The sequence below is a fragment of the Narcine bancroftii genome, chromosome 6 (genome assembly GCF_036971445.1).
Source record: "Narcine bancroftii isolate sNarBan1 chromosome 6, sNarBan1.hap1, whole genome shotgun sequence".
NCBI classification, from domain to species: domain Eukaryota; kingdom Metazoa; phylum Chordata; class Chondrichthyes; order Torpediniformes; family Narcinidae; genus Narcine; species Narcine bancroftii.
Genome location: NC_091474.1, coordinates 211,506,266 through 211,527,232, shown reverse-complemented (window position 1 = coordinate 211,527,232; position 20,967 = coordinate 211,506,266). Strand labels below are relative to the sequence as shown.

At 40.4% G+C, this 20,967-nt stretch overlaps 1 protein-coding gene across 4 annotated transcripts in view; it reads left to right on the top strand.

The window, feature by feature from the left end:
* The window catches only part of bckdhb (branched chain keto acid dehydrogenase E1 subunit beta), a 231,248-nt gene that overhangs the window by 170,973 nt on the left and 39,308 nt on the right, over positions 1 to 20,967 (top strand). For 3 of the 4 annotated variants that reach the window (XM_069887391.1, XM_069887392.1, XM_069887394.1), the window contains exon 9: positions 4,911 to 4,997. The exons of the other annotated variant lie outside the window; for it this stretch is intronic. In XM_069887391.1, coding sequence (XP_069743492.1) covers positions 4,911 to 4,997 — 87 coding nt within the window. The remainder of the gene's footprint in view (positions 1 to 4,910; positions 4,998 to 20,967) is intronic. 4 annotated transcript variants of the gene reach the window in all.

The following is a 20,967-nucleotide window of genomic DNA, read 5'->3' as shown; positions in this document are numbered from 1 at the left end:
TCCTTTATATATATTTTATATTTCTCTGATGTGATCATGTTGTTCTGTGATATGATCTGTAATTCAACCCCCTTTACTTGTTTGAATGAATAACAAAAATGAAATAATATTTTAAATCCCTGCTAATCGACCCCCTCCCTCTAAACAAGATTACCTGTATATATTGTAAATATGAATCGAATAACAACCCCCAAATACCAGACAGAGAATCCCTGGAGCATTCACACCACTTAAATCCTCAAATTATGATAATAATACTTGAAAGGGCCCCACATCTTATCAAATTCAGACTTTGCTTCTTTAATATTAAGGGTTGAAATTTTAGTTGGGGTATGTGATCAGCAAATAGGGATTACAGGGCAAAAATGGCACGATGGTAGCTGTGGGGTACAATTAGGCATGGATTGTCCAGTGGCGGCTGGGGAATCACATCTGTTGGACAGGAAATGCAGAGAGTTGACTCAGGGGTTACAATTGGTAGTGTTGGGTTGCAGGCCAATTGCTCCTGTTTGTGATTCAGTTGCAGGGACTGAAATGGGATCTTATAGAAACATATACAATTATGAAAGACATAGATAAGATAGAGGCAGGAAAACATTTTCCACTGATAGGTGAGACGAAAAGTCAGGGAAATAGACTCAAGGTTCGGGGGAGTAGATTTAGGATGGAGATGAGGAAGATCTGTTTTTCCTGGAGAGTAAAAATCTCTGCCCAAGGAAGCAGTAAAGGTTGCCTCATTAAATATATTTTAAGGCTCAGATAGATGTTGCATATTCGGGAAATTAATGGTTATAGGGAATAGGCAAGCAGGTTGGAGTTGCATTCACAGCCAGATCAGCCTTGATCTTATTGAATGGTGGAGAATGCGTGATTGCCCAATGGCCTCCTCCAGTTCCAACTTCTTATGTACTTGTGTTCTACAAGCTGGCCTCACAGGTGGATGACACTGGATGCACATGTATCAGTAAAAATCATAGAAACAGCATGTACTTTGTTAGATTCTGGAGCCATTGCTGTTTGGGTTCTTACTGTGTGTTCGTATGCCAAGTGGGTAGAGAACTTCACATCTTTACCAGTTTCCAGTTTTCGTATGTCCCTCAAATAGAAATATGTAGACCAAAATGTGTGGCAGCATGATGGCAATTTAAGGCAAATGTTCTTTCAGCTATTTGAATAGCATGACTTTCCATTACAAAATGCTGAAATTCCATTATTTGCTAATACTATTTCCTTTTTTTTTCAAACTTTCTTGAAAAATTTAAAAAAAACATAACATACAATCCAATAATCAACGAAAATTGATTTTACAAGATAAACCCCAAACCCACCCTCCCACCCCTTAAGGGGAGTCAAAAATATAAATTATATATAAAAAAATTATAAATGTCGAGAACAATTCAAAGTATATCTAAATGCATATATTACAAATATGGAGACCATTTACTAACAAAAAGGGAATAATTATCATGTACATTATAGGTAATTTTTTTCCATAACAATACAAGTTTCAATTCATTTTGCCAACGTAGTATATTAATCTCTGTATTATCTTTCCAAGTACTCGCAACACATTTACATGCTACTGATAACACCAAAAGTACAAAAGCAATTAGAATTTTATCCAAACCTAATCCCCTCAACGAAATCAAATTACCCAACAAAAAATCATTTGGTCTAATGGTTATGTAAAGTTATACAATTTTTTCAAAACTACTTTAATTCCTTGCCAAAATGGTTGAACTTTAACTCAAGTCCAAACAGCATGTAGAAAAGTTCCAATATATGAATCACATTTAAAACATAAATCTGAATGACTAAACCCATATTTTTTCAGTTTCTCCAGAGTCAAATATAATTGATGTAAAAAATTATAATTAATCCTTCCATATCTTACATTTGTCAATTTGATTACATTGTCCTGACACATATCCGCACAATCATCTTCAGGAAAAATAAACACTAAATCACTCTCTCATTTAAGTTTAGATTTTTCCCAATCCGGTTTATCCATATTATCTTGTAACAAATTGTACATAACTGAAATATAACCCTTCTTTGATATAGAGGAAATCAAAGACTCAAATCTTGACAAAGTGAGTAAATTAATCTCTCTACCATAATTATCCTTTACCAAAGCTCTAAGTTGGTAATGCACAAAAAAAGAATTTACAGATTTATCAAATCTCTCTCTCTCAATTGATTAAAAGAAAGAAATTGTCCCTCTTCAAAACAATCCTGCATTGTCTTTATACCCTTAAAATCCCAACTCTTTAAATAATTATTAAACATTGAAAAAGGGATAAGCTGATTCTTATACAATGTAGTTAAAATTGATAATTTATCTTTTGGTCCCAAAACCCTATTTTTTAAAATCCAGATCTTTAACAAATGTTTCAATGCTGGCATATTATATTCCTGTAGCAAATTCAAGTTCCAACGAAATATAAATTCATGTTCCTTAACCTCAGAAATACACGCCATTTCCACCTTAGCCCAGCTAGGAGGATAATCTAAATCCATCAACCTGCTAATAAACTTCAACTGGGCTGCTTCATAATAATTTTGAAAATGTGGTAACTGAAGTCCATCTAATGCATATTTCCATGTATGTTTATACAATGCCACTCGAACTAATTTACCTTTTCATTAAAAACTCCCACACTACCTTATGTAAGTAAACAAGGTATTGACTGAAATAAATATTGAATTCGAGGAAAAATATTCATTTTAATACAATTGACCCTTCCAGTCAGTTAATGGAAGATCTTTCCACTTAATCAAATCTGCTTTAACCCTGAACATTAAAAGTTGCAAAATTCAAAGTAGACATTTTACTAACTATTAATATATTTACACTCTATAAAATAGCGCTCCCCTTTATAATTCTTCAAAAGTGAAAAAAAAACACAAAACCCATCCCTCAATAAACAAAAAAAATTAAAAAAACACAAACCCCCCCCCCTAAAAAAACCACCCAAAGGTAGTAACACCCTAAAAATCTGGGTGTGGTAAACCCACTAGTGGCAGATGACAGTCAAAGCTTTCAGTGTCATCCACCCCCCCCCCCCCCCCCCCCCGGCCAGATACATATTGATTATGTAATTAAGAACAATCAAATATAGTAAATATATTCAACCCAATGATTGTTCCGGATCTTCATGTCAAGAAGACTTTGTGTCAGCTCTTCTTTCTTTCCATTCTTACCAGTCTTTCCAAACCCATTCCCATTTCCGTTTACCCTCATCTTAGGAAACGATGGTGAAGACTTTCCTTTTCTTCACAATTCTGGCAATGAATTAGCAAAACCTAAGGCATCGTGATCATTCTAAAAAATTGAGATTGAAAATTTCCATTAAAAAACCGTAAAAATTGCAGGATAACGTAAAGCAAACTTATAGCCCTTTCGCAATAAGAAATCTTTAGCCGAATTAAATTTCTGTCGTCTTCTAATAACCTCTTGACTTAAATCGGCATTAAAAAACACTCTATTGTTTTGAATCATCAGCGGGGATTGACTCTGCCATGCTCTCTGTACCGCCATTCGTAAAATCATTTCTCTATACCTCAAACAATGAATCAAGACCACCCTCAGTGTGTGTCCAGGAAGTGGTTTTTTCCTCGATGCTCTATGGGCCTGATCCAGTTCCAGTCCTTCAGGAAAAAACTCTTTATCCAATACCTCTGGGATCCAATGTTTAAAATTTTTTATTGGATCAGAACCTTCAAAGTCCTCTGGAAGACCAACTATTTTCACATTATTTCTCCGGCTTTGATTTTCCAAAGAATCAATCTTCTTCAATAAATCCCTTCTTTGGATCCCCCAATCTACAAAAGAACGTTCCACTTTTTCAATTTTTTCTTTATTGCGTTCCACCTGATTTTGACATTCAGAAAAAGCTATTTCAATTTTTGTTTTAATTATTTTGTACAATAACAACAGATTTTATACATCTGTTAATATCACTCTTAACTGCAGTCATTTCTTGTTTCATAGTTGACATTTCTTCACACAAAATATTCATTTTTATTTTCACATCAATAAATCCTTGGTTATTTGAGTTGACACTTGTTTTGACATATTATCCATTTGAAAAGCAATCCCTTCCAAAACTGTGAACACTGAGTCCAATCCAGATTCCATAGCCACTTTTTGAGGTCAACCTTCTGTAACTATAGGCTCCTCCTGGGCAAATTCCAATAAGGTAAGTTTTCCTTCACCTTCAGTCACCATAGGTCCTCTGACTGTGTGGCTGCGGGTTTGGACACCCAATGCTGGCACCCCAGCCTCGTCGGGGCACCGGCGCACGGGGTCACCCACAGCCCACACTTTCTCCAAAAGGTCCTGGACCCAGGATGCTCTGCGCATGCCCGGCAGAACCGCCGGACGTGCAGGGGCGTCCGCCGGCACTACACTGCGTGTCCCTGGGCCACCCAGCAATGTTGCAGGGTCACGGGGCCCTTTGTTGGTCGTGTTGCCCGCATGCATGACTTCACGTGCACGCGGGTCGGCTACGACCGAACTCACTGAAGTGCCGGCACCATCTTGCAACTGCAGGATCGACGCCGAGGTCAAAATTGTATGGGCAGGAGTCCTCTGAGGTTTGGAGATTCCCGACAACAACTCCATGGATTCAGCTGTGCAGGTAGGCCTCAGATCGTCATGGTCATTTCTTCTGAAGTTGAATTTTAGGTTTCTTCACATTGGTAGCTATGATGGATCACTGTTACTCAAAGCACTGTAAATATTATTTTTAACCACTTTTATACTTTTTAATAGTCTATCTGGGGAAAGGTGGAACACACGTCTTTCTTCTACGCCATCTTGCCATGCCCCCATTCTATTTCCTTAAAGTTTCATTCTGTGCATTTCTTTGTCAAATAATTTTATATTTCTGTTTCTTCTGTTGTAGTCTGTTGTGAAAACTGGAAGATTGCTTATTAGTCACGAAGCTCCCATCACTGGAGGATTTGCTGCAGAAATCAGTTCCACTGTTCAGGTGTGTAAGTAAATGTTGGAATGTTATTTTGTCTTTTACTGAGGAAAAAGAAGTTGCTGCAGAATGATCTCATCAGCAGGGGGTGATATGTTATGGATTTTTGTGAATTGTTTGTTGTTTCCAAGCACTAAGCTGACACACTGAGTTATATTTGGCATTCATATTTTATCTCGGGTTTGCCTAAATATTTTTTTCTCCCATTGCCTCGATTTCCCAGCACATCGATCAATTTATTTCTCAGTTACCACTTCATTTCCATGCTGTCCTGCCATTACTTGATTCAGACAGTAGTTGACTTCTGACACCCTTTTCAAACTGTCATTTGTACTTGGTTTTAAAGTGTAAAAGATAGTCCAACCAGTGAAGTGTTACTCTGTTTGTGAAGTGACCTTCACTAAATCCCCACAATCTATCTCTTTTAAAAACATATTTATATATAATATAAAATATAATATAACTCATAACGTTCAATAATAGTTGAATTGCTTGATTTGGTATTGACAAATTGACCAACAAGGATGAGTTGGACCAAAGGGCCTTTTTTCAATGCTGTATAGTCCTATCTATAGAACACTTCCAAAGGCGCTGTCTCCGCTCCATCCTCAACATTCATTGGAGTGACTTCATCACCAACATCGAAGTACTCGAGCTGGCAGAGTCCGCAAGCATCGAATCCACGCTGCTGAAGACCCAACTGCGCTGGGTGGGTCACGTTTCCAGAATGGAGGACCATCGCCTTCCCAAGAGGTGCACCAAAGAAGAGGTTCAAGGACTGCCTAAAGAAATCTCTTGGTGCCTGCCACATTGACCACCGCCAGTGGGCTGATATCGCCTCAAACCGTGCATCTTGGCGCCTCACAGTTCGGCGGGCAGCAACCTCCTTTGAAGAAGACCGCAGAGCCCACCTCACTGACAAAAGACAAAGGAGGAAAACCCAACCCCCAACCCCAACCAACCAATTTTCCCTTGCAACCTCTGCAACCGTGCCTGCCTGTCCCGCATCGGACTTGTCAGCCACAAACGAGCCTGCAGTTGACGTGGACATTACCCCTCCATAAATCTTCGTCCGCGAAGCCAAGCCAAAGAAAGAAGAAAGAAAAGATAGTCGCCATGACTCTAAATTAATGCACACTGTTAGTAAATCAGTATTCACATCGTAAAACAAATTAGCTTTACAAATATGAAACAACTGTTTACATTTTTTGATTGCAAGTGACTTAAAAATTCTGGAACTTTGGTCCTAAACTTAGGCTTTAATTCTGATCCTCCCCCAAATTCAAATTAATCAAATATGGCGGTGTAGGTATCCTATTTTTATTATAATAATAAGTTTGTTTCTAATGCATTATGGTAGATTGAATCTCATTGTTACCGATGGCACTATTGCAACACAGAAGTACTCATTTTTTAAACATTATTTAGGCAGAGATCTTTGGTGAGATTGAAACATTATATCAGAAATAATTCTGAAGATTTTTCTTCATTTTGTCTTTCTAATAATGCTAATTACTGTTATTCATTATGTATTAAATTACGGAACCGTTAAGTTTAAGATACTAAAGCTGTCTACACTTATTGGGGAATTATTCCTCAATCAGCATAATTAAAACAAAATAAAATGTTAATTTGTCCTTTTTGTGGCTTGTGGGATTTTCCTTTGTAATGGATGACTACATTAATACTCATTGGCTATGAGGTCATGAGCTAAAGCAAGTTTTCCTTTTACGTTTTATAATAATAAAAAAATGTTTCATTTGCCAGGCTTAATTGTAGCCACTTTTTTCCTCAGAGCTGAAAGATTTGGAACTCACATTGATATTTCTGAAATAACACATTTATTGGGAAAGCTGAGGAAAAAGAGTGCCAACTTTGTCTTTCTTCTGTCAGAAGTTACTGATCTATGGGAGGCTTAACTTCTGTTGGTATCCCAACAAGCCTGTCCTCCATTTATGAAGTTTTTAGCCAATTCATTCTTGGTAGAAAATTTGGGAAGAATAGATTGTAATTTGGCTGGTTTTGTTTCTGGGCAAGCAAATAAGTTTTTGTATCTATCTATATGATTAATAAACGATAGGCTTATTGTGTATGAGATTTGAAAAAAACCCAGATGGAACATATTTTAAGGCCAAGTATTTTACATGTAGTGGGTATTATGAAGAGGTTCCTGTACTTTTAGTATGACTGACATTACATTTGTAGCAGGATATTGTTTAGACAGTTAATCATAAAGTGTAAAATTTTCTTAGGGGCATTCATTCCAATAATTGTGATTAGCAGCTTGGATGGTAGAAGCATGAAATAAACTTTCTTTCTTCTTTATTCATTCTTTTGTAATGTTGAATCCCTCTGAAGGCCTCAATTTATTGCCCATCATTGCTCTGAAAAAACTAATGATGAGCTCCCTTCTTGAACTGCTTCAGTCGTTCTGATGGTGTCTCCATGGAGCTGTTAAGTAGAGAGTTTAGTGATTTAAATATATTGTTAATGAAAGAGCAGTCATAGATTTCTAAGTCAAGATGGTGTGTGACTTAGAGGTAAACTTGCAAATGGTGCTGTTTCCAGGAACCTCTAGCTTTTTACCATCTTGGTCAAGGATGAAGAAATACTCCTTGTAAGTGGTCTACATTGCAGCCATTGTGCATCAATGTTTAAGGGAATGAATATTCAGTGTTGTATATCGCAGCCATTCTCAACCTTTTTTTGGCTATGGTCCCTTTAGGACTGTTCCTTTCACAGGCTCTCCTACCAACAATATAAAAAACATTAAAAAAAATTTTGTGATTTCAGTCCATGCCCCCCCCCCCTTAAATATGGCTCCCATTAAAGAAGGCTGGTACATAGGATGCCATTGTCATGAGCTGCCTTGTTCTGGATGGTGTCAATATCTGGACTGTTGTTGAACAGTCATGCTTCTGATAAGATTTGTACAAGATAGAAACATTTTGAGGTGTCAAAAGTGAATTACTGGGTTTTCTATCTTGAATCTATTTTTGTAGCCAGAGGATTTGTTGAGATGCATTATCCACCTCACACTTATGGTTGAACATAGTATTGAATATTTCGTATGTGATGTCAGCACTTGTCAGCTCTGCCATTTTTGAGGATGAGGACGTTTTTTCAACTGTCCTTTTTTTGGTTGTTTTTTAAAATTTTCTGCCACTATTTGTGTTTAGATTTGGCAAGACTGCAGAGCTATGATTTGATCTATTGGGGTATTGAGATTGTGGTGACATTTTAGCTTTGTTTATCCCACATGTATTGAGTCTCACAACATCACCAAGTTGCCACCTTATTTTTTAATTTCTGGCAATTCTCCCATTATGTGTTTTGTAGTCATCATTGAACTAGAATTGATCACCAGGCTTGTGCATAATGGTAGAATTAGGAACATCCTGGGTCTTGAGAATACAGATTTTGGTGATGTACATATATCCTGCTGCTGATGGGCCACAGCACCTCGTTGATCCCCAGTTTTGAGCTGCCTGATATGCTTTGAGTCCGACATTTAGCACATGGTAGTGATATAGAACATGGCAGTGGGTGCCCTTGGTGTGAAGCAAGACCTTATGGACTGCCACAGCTACCTCATTCAGGGCTATTATGGACCAGATATACAGTATTTGCAATAGATGGATTGGTGAGGCCAAGATCAAGTCGATTCACTCACCACCTACTACAGATTCAGTCCAGAAGCTTTATCCTTTAGGATTTGGATAGCTTGGTCAGTGGTAGTGCTACCAAGTCTCTTGTGGGGATGGAGATTGAAGTCCCCCAACTGAAGTCAACTCTGTGCCCTAGCTATTTCTCGATATCCTATGACATAACGGAGCAATGATTTGTCTGCTGAGTGAAGGTAGTAATTGGGAGGTGTCCTTGCTCATGTTTGACCTTATGCCATGAGAATTATGAGGTCTGAAGCTAGATCTATTCCCTCCCAACTATGTATCTCTGGCCTTCTAGTGGAGAGAATGAACCCAAAAGTTGGGATAGGGGAATTTGCCATGTTATCTCCAAAGTATGATCTAGTAAGGATAGTTATTTCTGGCTGCTGCTTGACCATCTCAGGATCTGTTCTCCTTTTCCCATATTTTTGAAGAGCAATCTGTAAGGTTGACTGAGCTAGAGGCAACTTTTCTGTGTCTGAACAGTGCCTAAATTTATGCTGGTAATCTGTCTGATTTTATTCTTTTTTCTATGTTTTAATATAGTAATTGTAATACAATTGGGTGGCTTAACAAGTTTCTTTAGAAGATAGTTAAGATTCAATTATATTGAGTCTGGAGTCATATATAGTAAATAAAAATATTCAATAAGTTTGTCATTAGTTGAGGAAGGGCTTTGTGCTATAAATGGAAGATATGCTTAAGATTTTGTTTCAAATATGCTTAAGGATTTAAAATGCTTAAATGCACATTTTTGAAAGCAAAATAGCTGGAAAAGTATGGTTGAACAGATTTTACAGTTCCTCATTTGATGGATCACTGCCATCTTAAGCATAGCACTCAGTAAAAGCCAAACATAATACTTTGGTTACATTAAAACAATAATGATTATGAATGCTTCCAAGCTAAATGATTGTCAGAATTTTACAAATTGCAATAACGTACTGATGATATTGAATTTATTGATAATCCCTATCCTGAATCATTCTGACAAATAAATTTTTTTTTTCAGTTTTAAAGGCCAAGTTCTTCATAAAAAAACTGTAAAGTTTTTCAAGACAATAGTACCTGTCAAACTATAGTGATTTTGGACTAACTTTGTGTAGAGATTTGAAAGCAAGAATGAGGAATTTATTTACATGGGAACATATGAAACAGGAGCAGAAATTGGCTGGTGGCCTATTCAACATCTTCTGTTATTCAACAAGATCTTTGCTAAACCTCTCTATCTAATCAGTCTTCCCACAATCTCTTGATTCCTTTTGTAATGAAATAGGTGCAGAAACTTTAATTAGGCAATATTTTTACGTAGATACCCCATAAATATTTGTTTATAATGCGACCCCCCCCCCCCATTTTTGAGGGGAAAAGGGGGGGAAATTTTTTATCTCTGTATATAATACAACCCTCCACCTGCCTGAGTTGCGCTGATGTCTCTCTGCTCACCTGCCCGGCCTCCTGAGTCGGGCTCGTGTCTCTCTGCTCGCTCGCCCGTCTGGCAGGCTGCCGACTACTGCTTGACTGCAGAAATTTAAAAAAAAATTACTCTTGTGTGTAATGCGACCACCTATTTTTGAGGGGAAAAAGGGGGAATTTTTTTTTGCATTATACACGAATATTTACGGTAACCAGCCTGAAAATGGAGTAATTCTCCATGTAAAATTGGTGCACCATAACTTTTAATAGAGAGCAACTTCAGAATTGGAATTTTAATTCCAACTTACATAATAACTTAAACACTAATAAGGTTGTTTTTGCCATTTTAATTCATTCGAATTCCATTATTATGTCTCCATAATTAGTAGACCAAGCCATTAAAATCTTTTAATTTCTCAATTTAAGGTTATTTTATTAAATGAGCATACTATAATCACAGCTGTGATAGCATTTAATATTTGCATGGCATACAAATATATATTTTTGATCACTTTGAGTTCATAATTAATATGTTCAAGTATTTATTTTTGATTGATAAGGAATCGAAGGTTAGAACCACACTTTATTTGTGGTTTTCCTCCTCTTCGTCAAGTATCCTCGGTGAAGACCCAAATCTGTTTCCATTCTCCATCCTGCTGGTTGTGAGTCTTACCTCAAGCTCCACCCTATCGATCTCCTAACAATCTGGTGGTGTTCCTGGCCTAATTGTTGACAGTGTAACACATTTCTGCTGGAAGCACATAAAATGTATTGCCTTGTTGCTCAAAGATTGAGTCCATCTGGCTCAAGTTTTGCATTAACGTGTCCAATCACCTGTTTCTCCCATTGCCCCTCAAAATCTTCTGTTCCACTATCTCTGTAATCTCTGGTTTGCACCTGCAGCCTCCAATCTACTTTTTCTTAGCCTCTCCTTACTAAGTCATGTCTTCTCTTTATTACTTATCAAGCCTATTATTTTCATGACTCAACATTGTTTGAGCAACAAAACCTTCCTAATTTTTTTTTGAGACCAAACTCTTTCTGTCTCCTGCCTCATGTGGGACTTGAGTCTCAATATTCTGGGATGGATGGTTTATGTTCTTTGGACCTAATGCTCAGTTGCCTAAGTAAGCACAAGCCAGTTCCTAATGCCTCTAGGTAAGACTGTGGCTTGGGTCCTACAACTGTTGCAGTCCAAAGCTTTGTGCAAAAGATGTTTTTTGTTTTTCCTATAAAAAAGTATTGGATGTTCATTTATTTAATTTTGAAAGTAGTTGTACTCAGTAGGCCTTTTCAATCGGCCAGCTAAAAGCCAAATGAAAAGGTATTTCTTGTCTTTCCATGCAGGCCCAGAAAAGCCTGCCCCAATGTCCCCTTTCAACCTGGTGGTGGCTGGGGCATTGATGGAGGCGTGGCTACTGGTGTTATGACGCCATATATACATGCCGAAAATTAATCAACTTCGTTACCCATAATTCCCCACACATCTGGACCTGCTCTGTCAACCAACGGTTCCAGCTGTGTGGGGGATAATGAGTAACAAGGTCTCAGCAAAGTGTCAAACAGTCCCAAAACACCAAGGTTGTTCAACACGCAAGATATCTCGGCACCAGCAATGAGAAATTTAAACTTTCACATGTGTATGCTCATTGAAGCAGGCTGCTAAGTGGCCGTGTATGACAACCCTGATATTTGGTCTGGGTCTGGCTGACAGTGTTTGGCTGGGGTGGGGGGGGGGGGGGGCGTGGGGAAAAGATGTGCGGAGCGGGACAGGGGGTGTTGAGTGGTGGGGGGGGCTGAGTGGTCTGGGGAGGGGGTGCTGAGCGGTTTGGGGAGGGGTGCTGAGTGGGATACCACTGCTGCTGGGCCGCCTGTGCCCAGCAGCAGTTAGGTGGTGGCTCCTGGGTCGCAGTGTGACGACATCATCAGTCTACCCCTTTAGAGTCACTCCAAATGGTTCCTTGTTCATAGATCTTTATTAGGCCCTTCACCTCGGCCCTGACACAAGGGTTGGGAAGGATCACTTGAGACGCATCAAATGTGGACACGCTGCATTCAAGGAGGTAAGTGGAGCGAGGTAGAGGTGGATAATATCCGCCTTTACACTCGCTCTTTTCTTCGCCATGAAAAGGCCCAGTATTACAAATGGAAATGTTTGCAAATCAAGCCAGAGATTGCTGGAGGAATGTATTTGCTTTTGCAAAGTTGCATCATCCTACAGTTTTTATAAGACAGCTTAAATTTGGAACCTTTGAAGGACTTGTGTTGAGCATGGATTATTATTTGTAAATTGAAACCCAGGGAACTAAAAATTTCAGTGGATGTGAAATTGCAGATTTATAGTTACACTCTATTGGTGCAAATCAGTGATTCATGTAAGTAATTGAAGATGTGTTATTTTGAATGAATGAACCCTTGCATGTTCAATAATGAAGATGATATTGTTGATGATATAAATGATGGCCCTTCTGTTAAATGTTTGGCTTTGTTACCTCATCAAATGGCTCTAACCATGGTCATAAATTACCATGCCTATATTACAATCCTTGACCCAGTGATCTTTCTGCAATTGTGTGCCCAGTCAATGATAAAGCCTTTTCTTGACTGCACTGTTGCCCCTCATGATCATTTGTATTATTAATCCAAATGTCATGGTGTATTATATTTTCAGAAGTGGAGCATTTTTACAGATTACATAAGCAGAATTTATTCTTTGATCTTCATAATGCTTTCATAAAAATGAGGTACAGTTCAGCATAAAAGTGGAAACAATTTTTGATGATATGTACATGATTCATTGCAAGATATTCATTTTTATTGGTCTTAAAGCTTTTTTTGATTAAAAACAATCAGCAATAAATATCAACCATTCCTTAAAATATAAATTTGATATTTACAAATGTGCTCGTGCCTTGTTCTTTCTGTTTAATCCAGCTTAGAAGAATTGCAGTATTAGCTAGTACTTCCATTGACTGCACCTTAATTGATTTCAACTTTTCTTGTTCCACTTTGTCACGCTTTGTAGCAATTGAACACATCTGGAATACACAATCATTTGAACTGTTCAATTTTTATCACTTTTGGGAATTCTTTAGAAAGAAAGCCAGTATTTTAGCTGCAATGTTGGGAATAGGATGAATATTTTAAAAAAAAATGCTGTTCCACTTCAAATCTTTAGAATAGCATAATTCTGGACTCAATTGATTTGCAACTGAAGGTATTGGTCAAATTGAATGCAGTGAATATAAATCGATCTGTTCCTGAGGTTGACAGGCATTTCATGTTATCTAAAGGCTTAAATTGTGGCTGAACTCATGGGCTCCTAGTCCAAAATGAACTATTATTAAGAGTTTTAAGTTTAAAGAGAATTTCACTTCAATTCACAGAATTCATGAATATGTTTATGCTTTCCAATACACTTTTTGTTGCTAGCTGTATTTTACAGAAGGATAGCAGTAGGTTTAATACAATACTGTGATAGATGAGTTTATTGAGTTGCTCTGACAGGGACAATGCATAATTCCTTCAAGAGGATTACTGTGGTCGCAATTGTTTCTGTTCGCTGATAATGCTGCAACTGGATTCCATCATAGATAGGATATTTATAGTTGGTCAAACACCAGAAAGTTTTCTGGCATTGAATTGTTGGTGGCAACAACTGCATCCAGCATCTCTACTTGAAAAATAGCAATGGCAAATTAAGTTGGTATAAAGGAAAATGTGTCGACTGAGGGTAGCATAGAAAGATCAGTTTTGAATTATGGTAACTTGAACCATAGATTGACTGTATTTTTTTCTTTGTGGTCAGCTTTGGTGGGATTTTGGTTCTTTAGTAGCCAAAATTAAATATAAAAATAAATATCCTGCAGTGAGGCACCTCATGATAGTGGAATATACTTTTGTTTACAGATTTTCATTGTTGTAGGAAGTGCCATGCAGAGAACAGTGCTACCCCATAAGAATCAGAATTTATTGTCATGAACAAGAAATTCGGTGTTTTGCACCAGCATCATATTGCAAACATTCATATTATAAACAATTTTACTAAAATTAAATTAAAAAAAAATGGATGAAAATAAGGCAAAGTCTTTGGGTTCATTGATTATTCAAGAATCTGATGGCGGCTGGGAAGAAGCTGTCCTTGTGCCACTGAATGCTCTATTTTAGGCTCCTGTTCCTTTTTCCCTGATGGTAGCAGAGTGAAGAGGGCATGGCCTGGATGGTGGGGGTCATTGAGGATAGAGGCTGCTTTCTGAAGACAATGCATGTAGATGTCCTCGATAGAGTAAAGTCTGGTGCCTGTGATGTCACAGGCTGAGTTAACAAGCCTCTGGGGTTTTTCTCTTGTCCTGAAATTTCGTGCCTCCATACCAGACAGTGATGTAACTCGCCAGAATGCTCCCCACGGTACACCCGTAGAAGTTTTTGAGAGTTTTCGGTGACATACCGAATCTCCTAAAACACCTCGCAAAGTATAGCTACTGGCGAGCCTTCTTTGTGATTGCATCAAAATGGCGGATCCAGGACAGATACTTGGAGATGTTGACACCCAGGATTTTGAAGTTCTTACCCTCTGCACTACTGAGCCCTTGATCAGGACTCGGTCGTGTTCCCCTGATTGCCTTCTGAAGTCCACAATCACCTCCTTGGTTTTGCTAATTTTGAGCGCAAGGTTGTTGATGTGACACCACGCAAAGACCTGATCTGTCTTCCTCCTGGATGCTTCCTCATTACTGTTTGTGATTCTGCCAACAACTGTGATGTCATTGGCAAATTTGTAGATGGCTTTGGAATTGTGCCTGGCCACACAGTCTTGGGTGTATAATGAGTAGAGCAGTGGGCTAAGCACACATCCTTGGGGTGCGCCTGTGTGGAAAATCAGTGAGGAGAAGACATTGTTTCCAATTTGAACTGACCGTGGTCTTCCAATAAGGAAGTCAAGGATCCAGTTGCAGAGTGGGGTACAGAGGTCTAGAGTTTGTAGCTTCTTGACCAGCATTGAGGCAATAATGGTAATGAAGGCTGAGCTGTAGTTGGTGAAGAGCAGCTGTATTGCTGTTTTCGAGGTGATCCAGAGCTCAGTGAAGAGCCAGTGATATTGTATCTGCTGTGGAGCGATTGTGACGATGTGCGAATTGCAGTGGGTCCAGATCTTTGCTTAGGTACGTGTTAATTCTGACCATGACCAGCCTCTCAAGGCATTTCATCACAGTAGATGTTAGTGCTACTGGGCGATATTCATTGAGGCAGCTCACGCTACTCTTCTTGGGTACCGGGATGGTTGATGTCCTTTTGAAGCAGATTGGAACCATTGACTGCAGCAATGAGAGGTTGAAAATGCCTGTGAATACTCTGGCTAGATGGTATACTCCAGCATAAGGGTGAATGAAGTGATTAACTTGCTTGTCTCTTAGACCAGACTTACAAAAACATTGCTAATCGTCCTGGAGTTCAAATAATACAGACTACGATCCTTTAGTTTTGATTCAACACTGATCAATTCACTACATCTTCCCATTAGTTCATACTTGCACATTAATGTGATTAGACCCTTGCCTCTGACCGGGTGAGTTCAGGCATACAATTCCACTTCAGAGACTTGAAGAAACTCAGACTTATAGACAGCACTAAATGTATGCTACCCTACCAGGGATCATTTTTTTTTTACATCGTAAATATTGATATCTTGTCTGCCCTCGTGGGCCAGGGGTGGTTGAAAAAAATCCTATTATGTTTTTGAATAAAAGTTGTGCATCTATCCTTTGTCTCCTGGTCACGGTTTACTCAGAATCAATTACATTAAAAGACAGATTACTTATATTTTTCACATTACTATTGGTAGGAACTTGTGTGTGAATTGGCTGGCATGTTCTTTCTAATATAGCTGTGAACATATTTCAGAAATAATTATTGACTTGTTAGGATTTCAAGATGTTCCAAATATGACAGAAAAGACAATGTATAAGTACAAATCTTTCTTTTCTCATTAGTAATATAATTTCTTCCAATTGTTACATGCCTAGTTTCCTGTTTTAGTCATTGATATATTGTTATGCAACAAATTAATCCCTCGCAACAAACATCATCAAAAGGCACTTTCAGGTGGCCAAAATACCCTGATGTAAAGCTGCATATTCTACCCCTATGTGGCTGTCGGGAGGCCACCTGAAAGAGCAGGAGGTGTCTCTGAGGCATATTTTCCAACCCTCCTCTGAGAGGGATAATCACTGGAGCACTGAGGTGTCCCCCCCCCCCGGCACCTGAATGCAGCTGCCTGAAAGCGGCTGCTGAGGGGATGACAATCAGCTGACAGCCCCCCTCCCCACTGCCTCTCCCTCCTGGCGTGGGACGTCAGGGCAGGGGCAGCCAGTGCGGGATGTCAGCGCTGGGGCAGCCGGCGCGGGATGTCAGTGCTGTAGCGGCCACTGACGTCCTGCGCCGGCCGCCCCAGCCCTGACGTCCTGCGCCGGCTGCCCCAACCCTGACATCCCAAAGGGACAGGAGCCAGAGCGCGCTCTGAGACGCCTCCCGTGCAGCTGTCCCTTTCCCAGGTGGCCAGTGCTGCGCTTTTAGCACTGTCCACTTCTGCAGCCTGAATCCACTTCTGCAGGCGCATTCTTGGCGGAGAATGCACCTGAAAGCGGCTAAAGTTATCTCTGATCTATAACCAGCTGCTCAGCTTTCACTATATTTTTCCGATGCCTGTTCAACAAGTTGTGGATGAATTGTTGTATCCTCAATTCATAGTTAACAAAATGCGAGTTATTTTCATTATTTACCAGCACCTTTATGATTGTGGTTAAACACCCCAGCAAGAGACTGGCAGAAATCTTCAAACTTCCTTTTCTTCCCAGATAATGTTTTTTTCATGTTTGCAGCTTGAGGCCTCTTATATACCCCCCATATTCCTATTATTTGTTGCTGATCTAAAACTGTAATGACTTTAATAGCAAAATCAGAACTTTGATTTATCTGTAAAAAAAAATTAAAGCCATTGACAGAAGCTGAAATGTTTCTCCTCACAGCCTGATAGTTTAGAACTCACTGCTTTCATTGTGATAGAGGTAAAATTCTCATTCTATTTAAAAATAACTCACATTCTGTAATGTATAATTCAATTTTCCTCCACATTTTACAGTGGCATTGGCAGACAACATCTATAACAGAACCATGTGTGGAGATTCTAAGTTGGTTTAGTGGAACTAACTGTAGAGCTCAAGAAACACAGCTTACCAGAGAAGAGTCAACTACTGTTTTTTATTTTAAACATTTGTGCGCCTCACAAAGCGGAGTGAAGTTAGCACACTGCAGTCATTGTCTCTCTGGCAACATGCCAGCAGGGAAGCAATGTGCTCCGTCAACCCACGCGGGTCTGCAAATGAGGGCTTCTCCTGGACAAAGAAGGGGAGCCTGCACTTCTCTGTGCCAGCCGCTCAGTGCAGTGACTCTGCCTGTCCCTCCCTCCCTCCCCCCAGAATCATTGCACGACTGCAAGGTCACAACTTTGGGTATTTTAGGAGGGCGTCCTCAGTGCTTGGGAGGTGGGACACGCACAGGTTCAGCAATATCCATGTGTGCAGGCTTCAGTCTGTCTCGTGTAAAAAGTTCTGGTCGACCACCATTGTCCAATAGCACCATTGTGTTGCAGCACTTTATAAGGAGTGTAGCATGGCATGAACGTTGAATAAAGTTGTAAGAAGTAGAGTCAAGAGCAGCAGGAACGTGTGTAGGCGGTGATCCATGACGAGTTGCTGGAACTGGAGCCAGGGAACCCATCTTGTTTCTTAGTTCTTGTAATTTCTCTGTAACTGAGGATCTATCTTTAGCTGGAGAAGGAGTGATATCTGCCAGTACTAGGAGTGGAGCGCCATAAACTAATTCTGCTGAAGAGGTTTCCAGGTCATCTCTAGATGCTGTTTTAATACCCAACAGCATCCACAGTAACTCATCTGCCCAATGAAGCCTGTTAAGTCTTGCCCAAAAGGCTTGTTTCAGATGCCGGAGGAAACTTTCCACTAGCTCATTAGCCTGTGGATGATACACCATTGTATGATATAATTGCATACCTCAAAGTCTCGCCAGGTTTGCCAACAAGGTTGAAGTAAACTGAGTTCCCCTGTCAGAGGTTAGATGGACTGGTACTCCGAATCGAGCAACCCAGGTCGAGAGAAAAGTCCGAGCACATGTTTCAGCCATGATGTCCATCATTGGTGTAGCTTGCAGCCAGCAGGTAAAATGGTCAACCATTGTTAGTATATACCATTGATCTCTGGACACAGGCAGCTGGCCCACAATGTCTATATGTACATGCTGAAACCTTTGAGTCGTAGATGGAAATTATTGAAGCGCTGCTTGGGTGTGCCATTGGACCATAGCTGCCTGGCAGGAGAGGCATGTTTGTGCAAAGTGAGTGACTTGCTTCCTTTAAGCCATGCCAGATATACTTTGAGGGCATAAGCTTGACGGTTGTGCAGACAGATGGATGGGACAGGCCGTGAATGTGGTTGGAAAGTTTCCTCTGCCAAGACAGTGGAATGATTGGTCGTGGGTGGCCAGTTGAAGTATCACAAAGTATGTTCACCAGGTCAGGGCCCAATGGAACGTCAGTTAAGAGCAGGTCCTTAATTGCTGTATGGAAAGGTTGTACCTCCTGGTCTTCTTGTTGGGCTATCGCGAGAGCCCGAAGATCCAACCCTCCTGTAATGGCATTGACCTCTGTCCTGGTCAGGGCATCAGCTATAACATTGTCTTTACTGGACAAATGCCACCCATCAGAGGTGAATTCAGAAATATAGGCTAGATGCCTCCGTTGATATGCCATTCAGGGATCTGTAATCTTGGCAAAGGAAAACATTAGAGGCTTAGGTTAGTAAATGCTCTCAAGAAAATATCTGAAATGTTTGATGGCCAGATAAAGTGCTAACAACTCCCGGTCGAAAACGCTGTACTTTAATTCAGGTGGGCATAGGTGGTGGCTGAAAAATACCAGGGGTTGCCATTGACCACTGACTTTCTGTTCTAGGACTTCCCCCATGGCGATGTCTGATGCGTGTGACATGAGCACATGCGGGGCATGCACATGGGAATGGGCCATCATGGTTACCTTTGAAAGCGCCTCTTCTGCTTTGACAAATGGTTCTGTGGCTTTATAGTCCAGGGCAGATTTTAGATTTTCCGGTGAGGATGTGGAACAAGGGCTTTATGATCCTGGCAGCTGCTGGGATGAACCTGTTATAAAAGTTAACCATTCCCAGGAATTCTTGTAGCCCTTTAACTGTAGTGGGCTTTGATAGGCCCCGAATGGTTGATACTTTGTCTGGAAGTGGGGTTGCGTCTGTATTCAAAATCCTGTGTCCCAAAAAGTCAATTGTGTGTTTGCCAAATGCACACTTCACAAGGTTGATAGAAAGGCCAAAATCCCGAAGCCTCTGGAATAATTGTCGCAGGTGTTGTCTGTGCTCTTGTGCTGACTCACTGGCCACTAAGATGTCATCGAGGTAGATGAAAAGGAAAGGTAAATCTCTTGTGACAGCATCCGTTAAATGTTGGAACATCTGAGCCGCATTCTTAAGGCCAAAAGGCATCCTCAGAATGGACTAATAATGGCCGTTTTAGGGATGTCCTCCGGGTGGACAGGGATTTGATGATAACCTTTTACTAAAGTCTAAATTCAAGAAGATACGTTTGCCATGGAGGTTGGCAGCACAATCTTGAATGTGTGGTATTGGATACCTATCTGGTACAGTTGTGCCGTTAATCTCCACAAGGTCTTAGGCCGCCGGATGCTTTGGGCACCAAATGGAGTGGTGATGCCCAAGGACTATCGGACCTTCGGATGATGCGTAGTTCCTCCATAGTTTTGAACTCTTTTTTTTGGCCTGTAGTAGCTGGTCAGGGGAAAGTCTGCATGCCTTGGAATGTAGGGGAGGGCCGGTGGTTGTTACTGAATTCCATGACATGGAGAGACTAAATGGAAATCTGGTGTAAGTAGTTCAGGAAACTCTGCTAATAAGTTCGCAATATCATCGGTAGCGAGTGTTTGCACCTGAAAAAAGTGGGCATGTGTGGAATATGGTGGTGTGGACCAAATGACGCCCTTTCATGTCTACCAACAAGTCACGTGCCCTCAGGAAGTTCACTCCCAAAATGGGCTCTCCTACAGCTGCTAGTGTGAAAGTCCAGCAGTAAGGTGTGTCGTCTAATACCAGTTGTATCGACTTCATACGATAACTACTAATCATAGTGTTATTGGCGGCAGGCAAGTCAGCTTGAGGCACTTGAGAATCCCGCTTGTATGAGGATGGAGGTGTGGCGGCCCGCAATTATGGAGATAATTGTCCAGCAGACGTGGACAGAGATCGCTAAAGCGACTCCCAGGACAACGAACTGGTGGGGGTAGAAGCTGGAGCAGCATTAGACCAACATCCCTGAAATGGCATTGGTCAAGCTGCCCAGCTAACTAAGCAGAAACAGGCAGGGAAAAAGGGCATTCATATGCATGGATGTTCCCGCCCGCTATTGTTAGTCATATGGCTGTCCCAGTCAATCAACAAAAATGGCGGGAACTTGAACAGTATAAAAGCAGCCTTTCCAGCCCTAATAAAGGAGTGAACTTAACCTGCTACACTGTGTGTGTGTGTTTCTTTGTAGCGGTCGGCTATAGCAGGAAGATGTTGAGCTGAGCTCCAGTGTCGACTAACAGTTGGCATCATGTGCACTGATCAGTGGGATATAAAAGTCGGTCTGGTTGCCATCCGCTGAGGCCATCAGTGGCGGTTGGCTTTGTCGTTTCCCTGGGAGTCAACCACGTAACTGCATGGTGGCACACAGCGGCATGCATTCCTGCCCCACTTTCAGTGGTATAAACACCACTCATTGTTCTCCAATGGCAT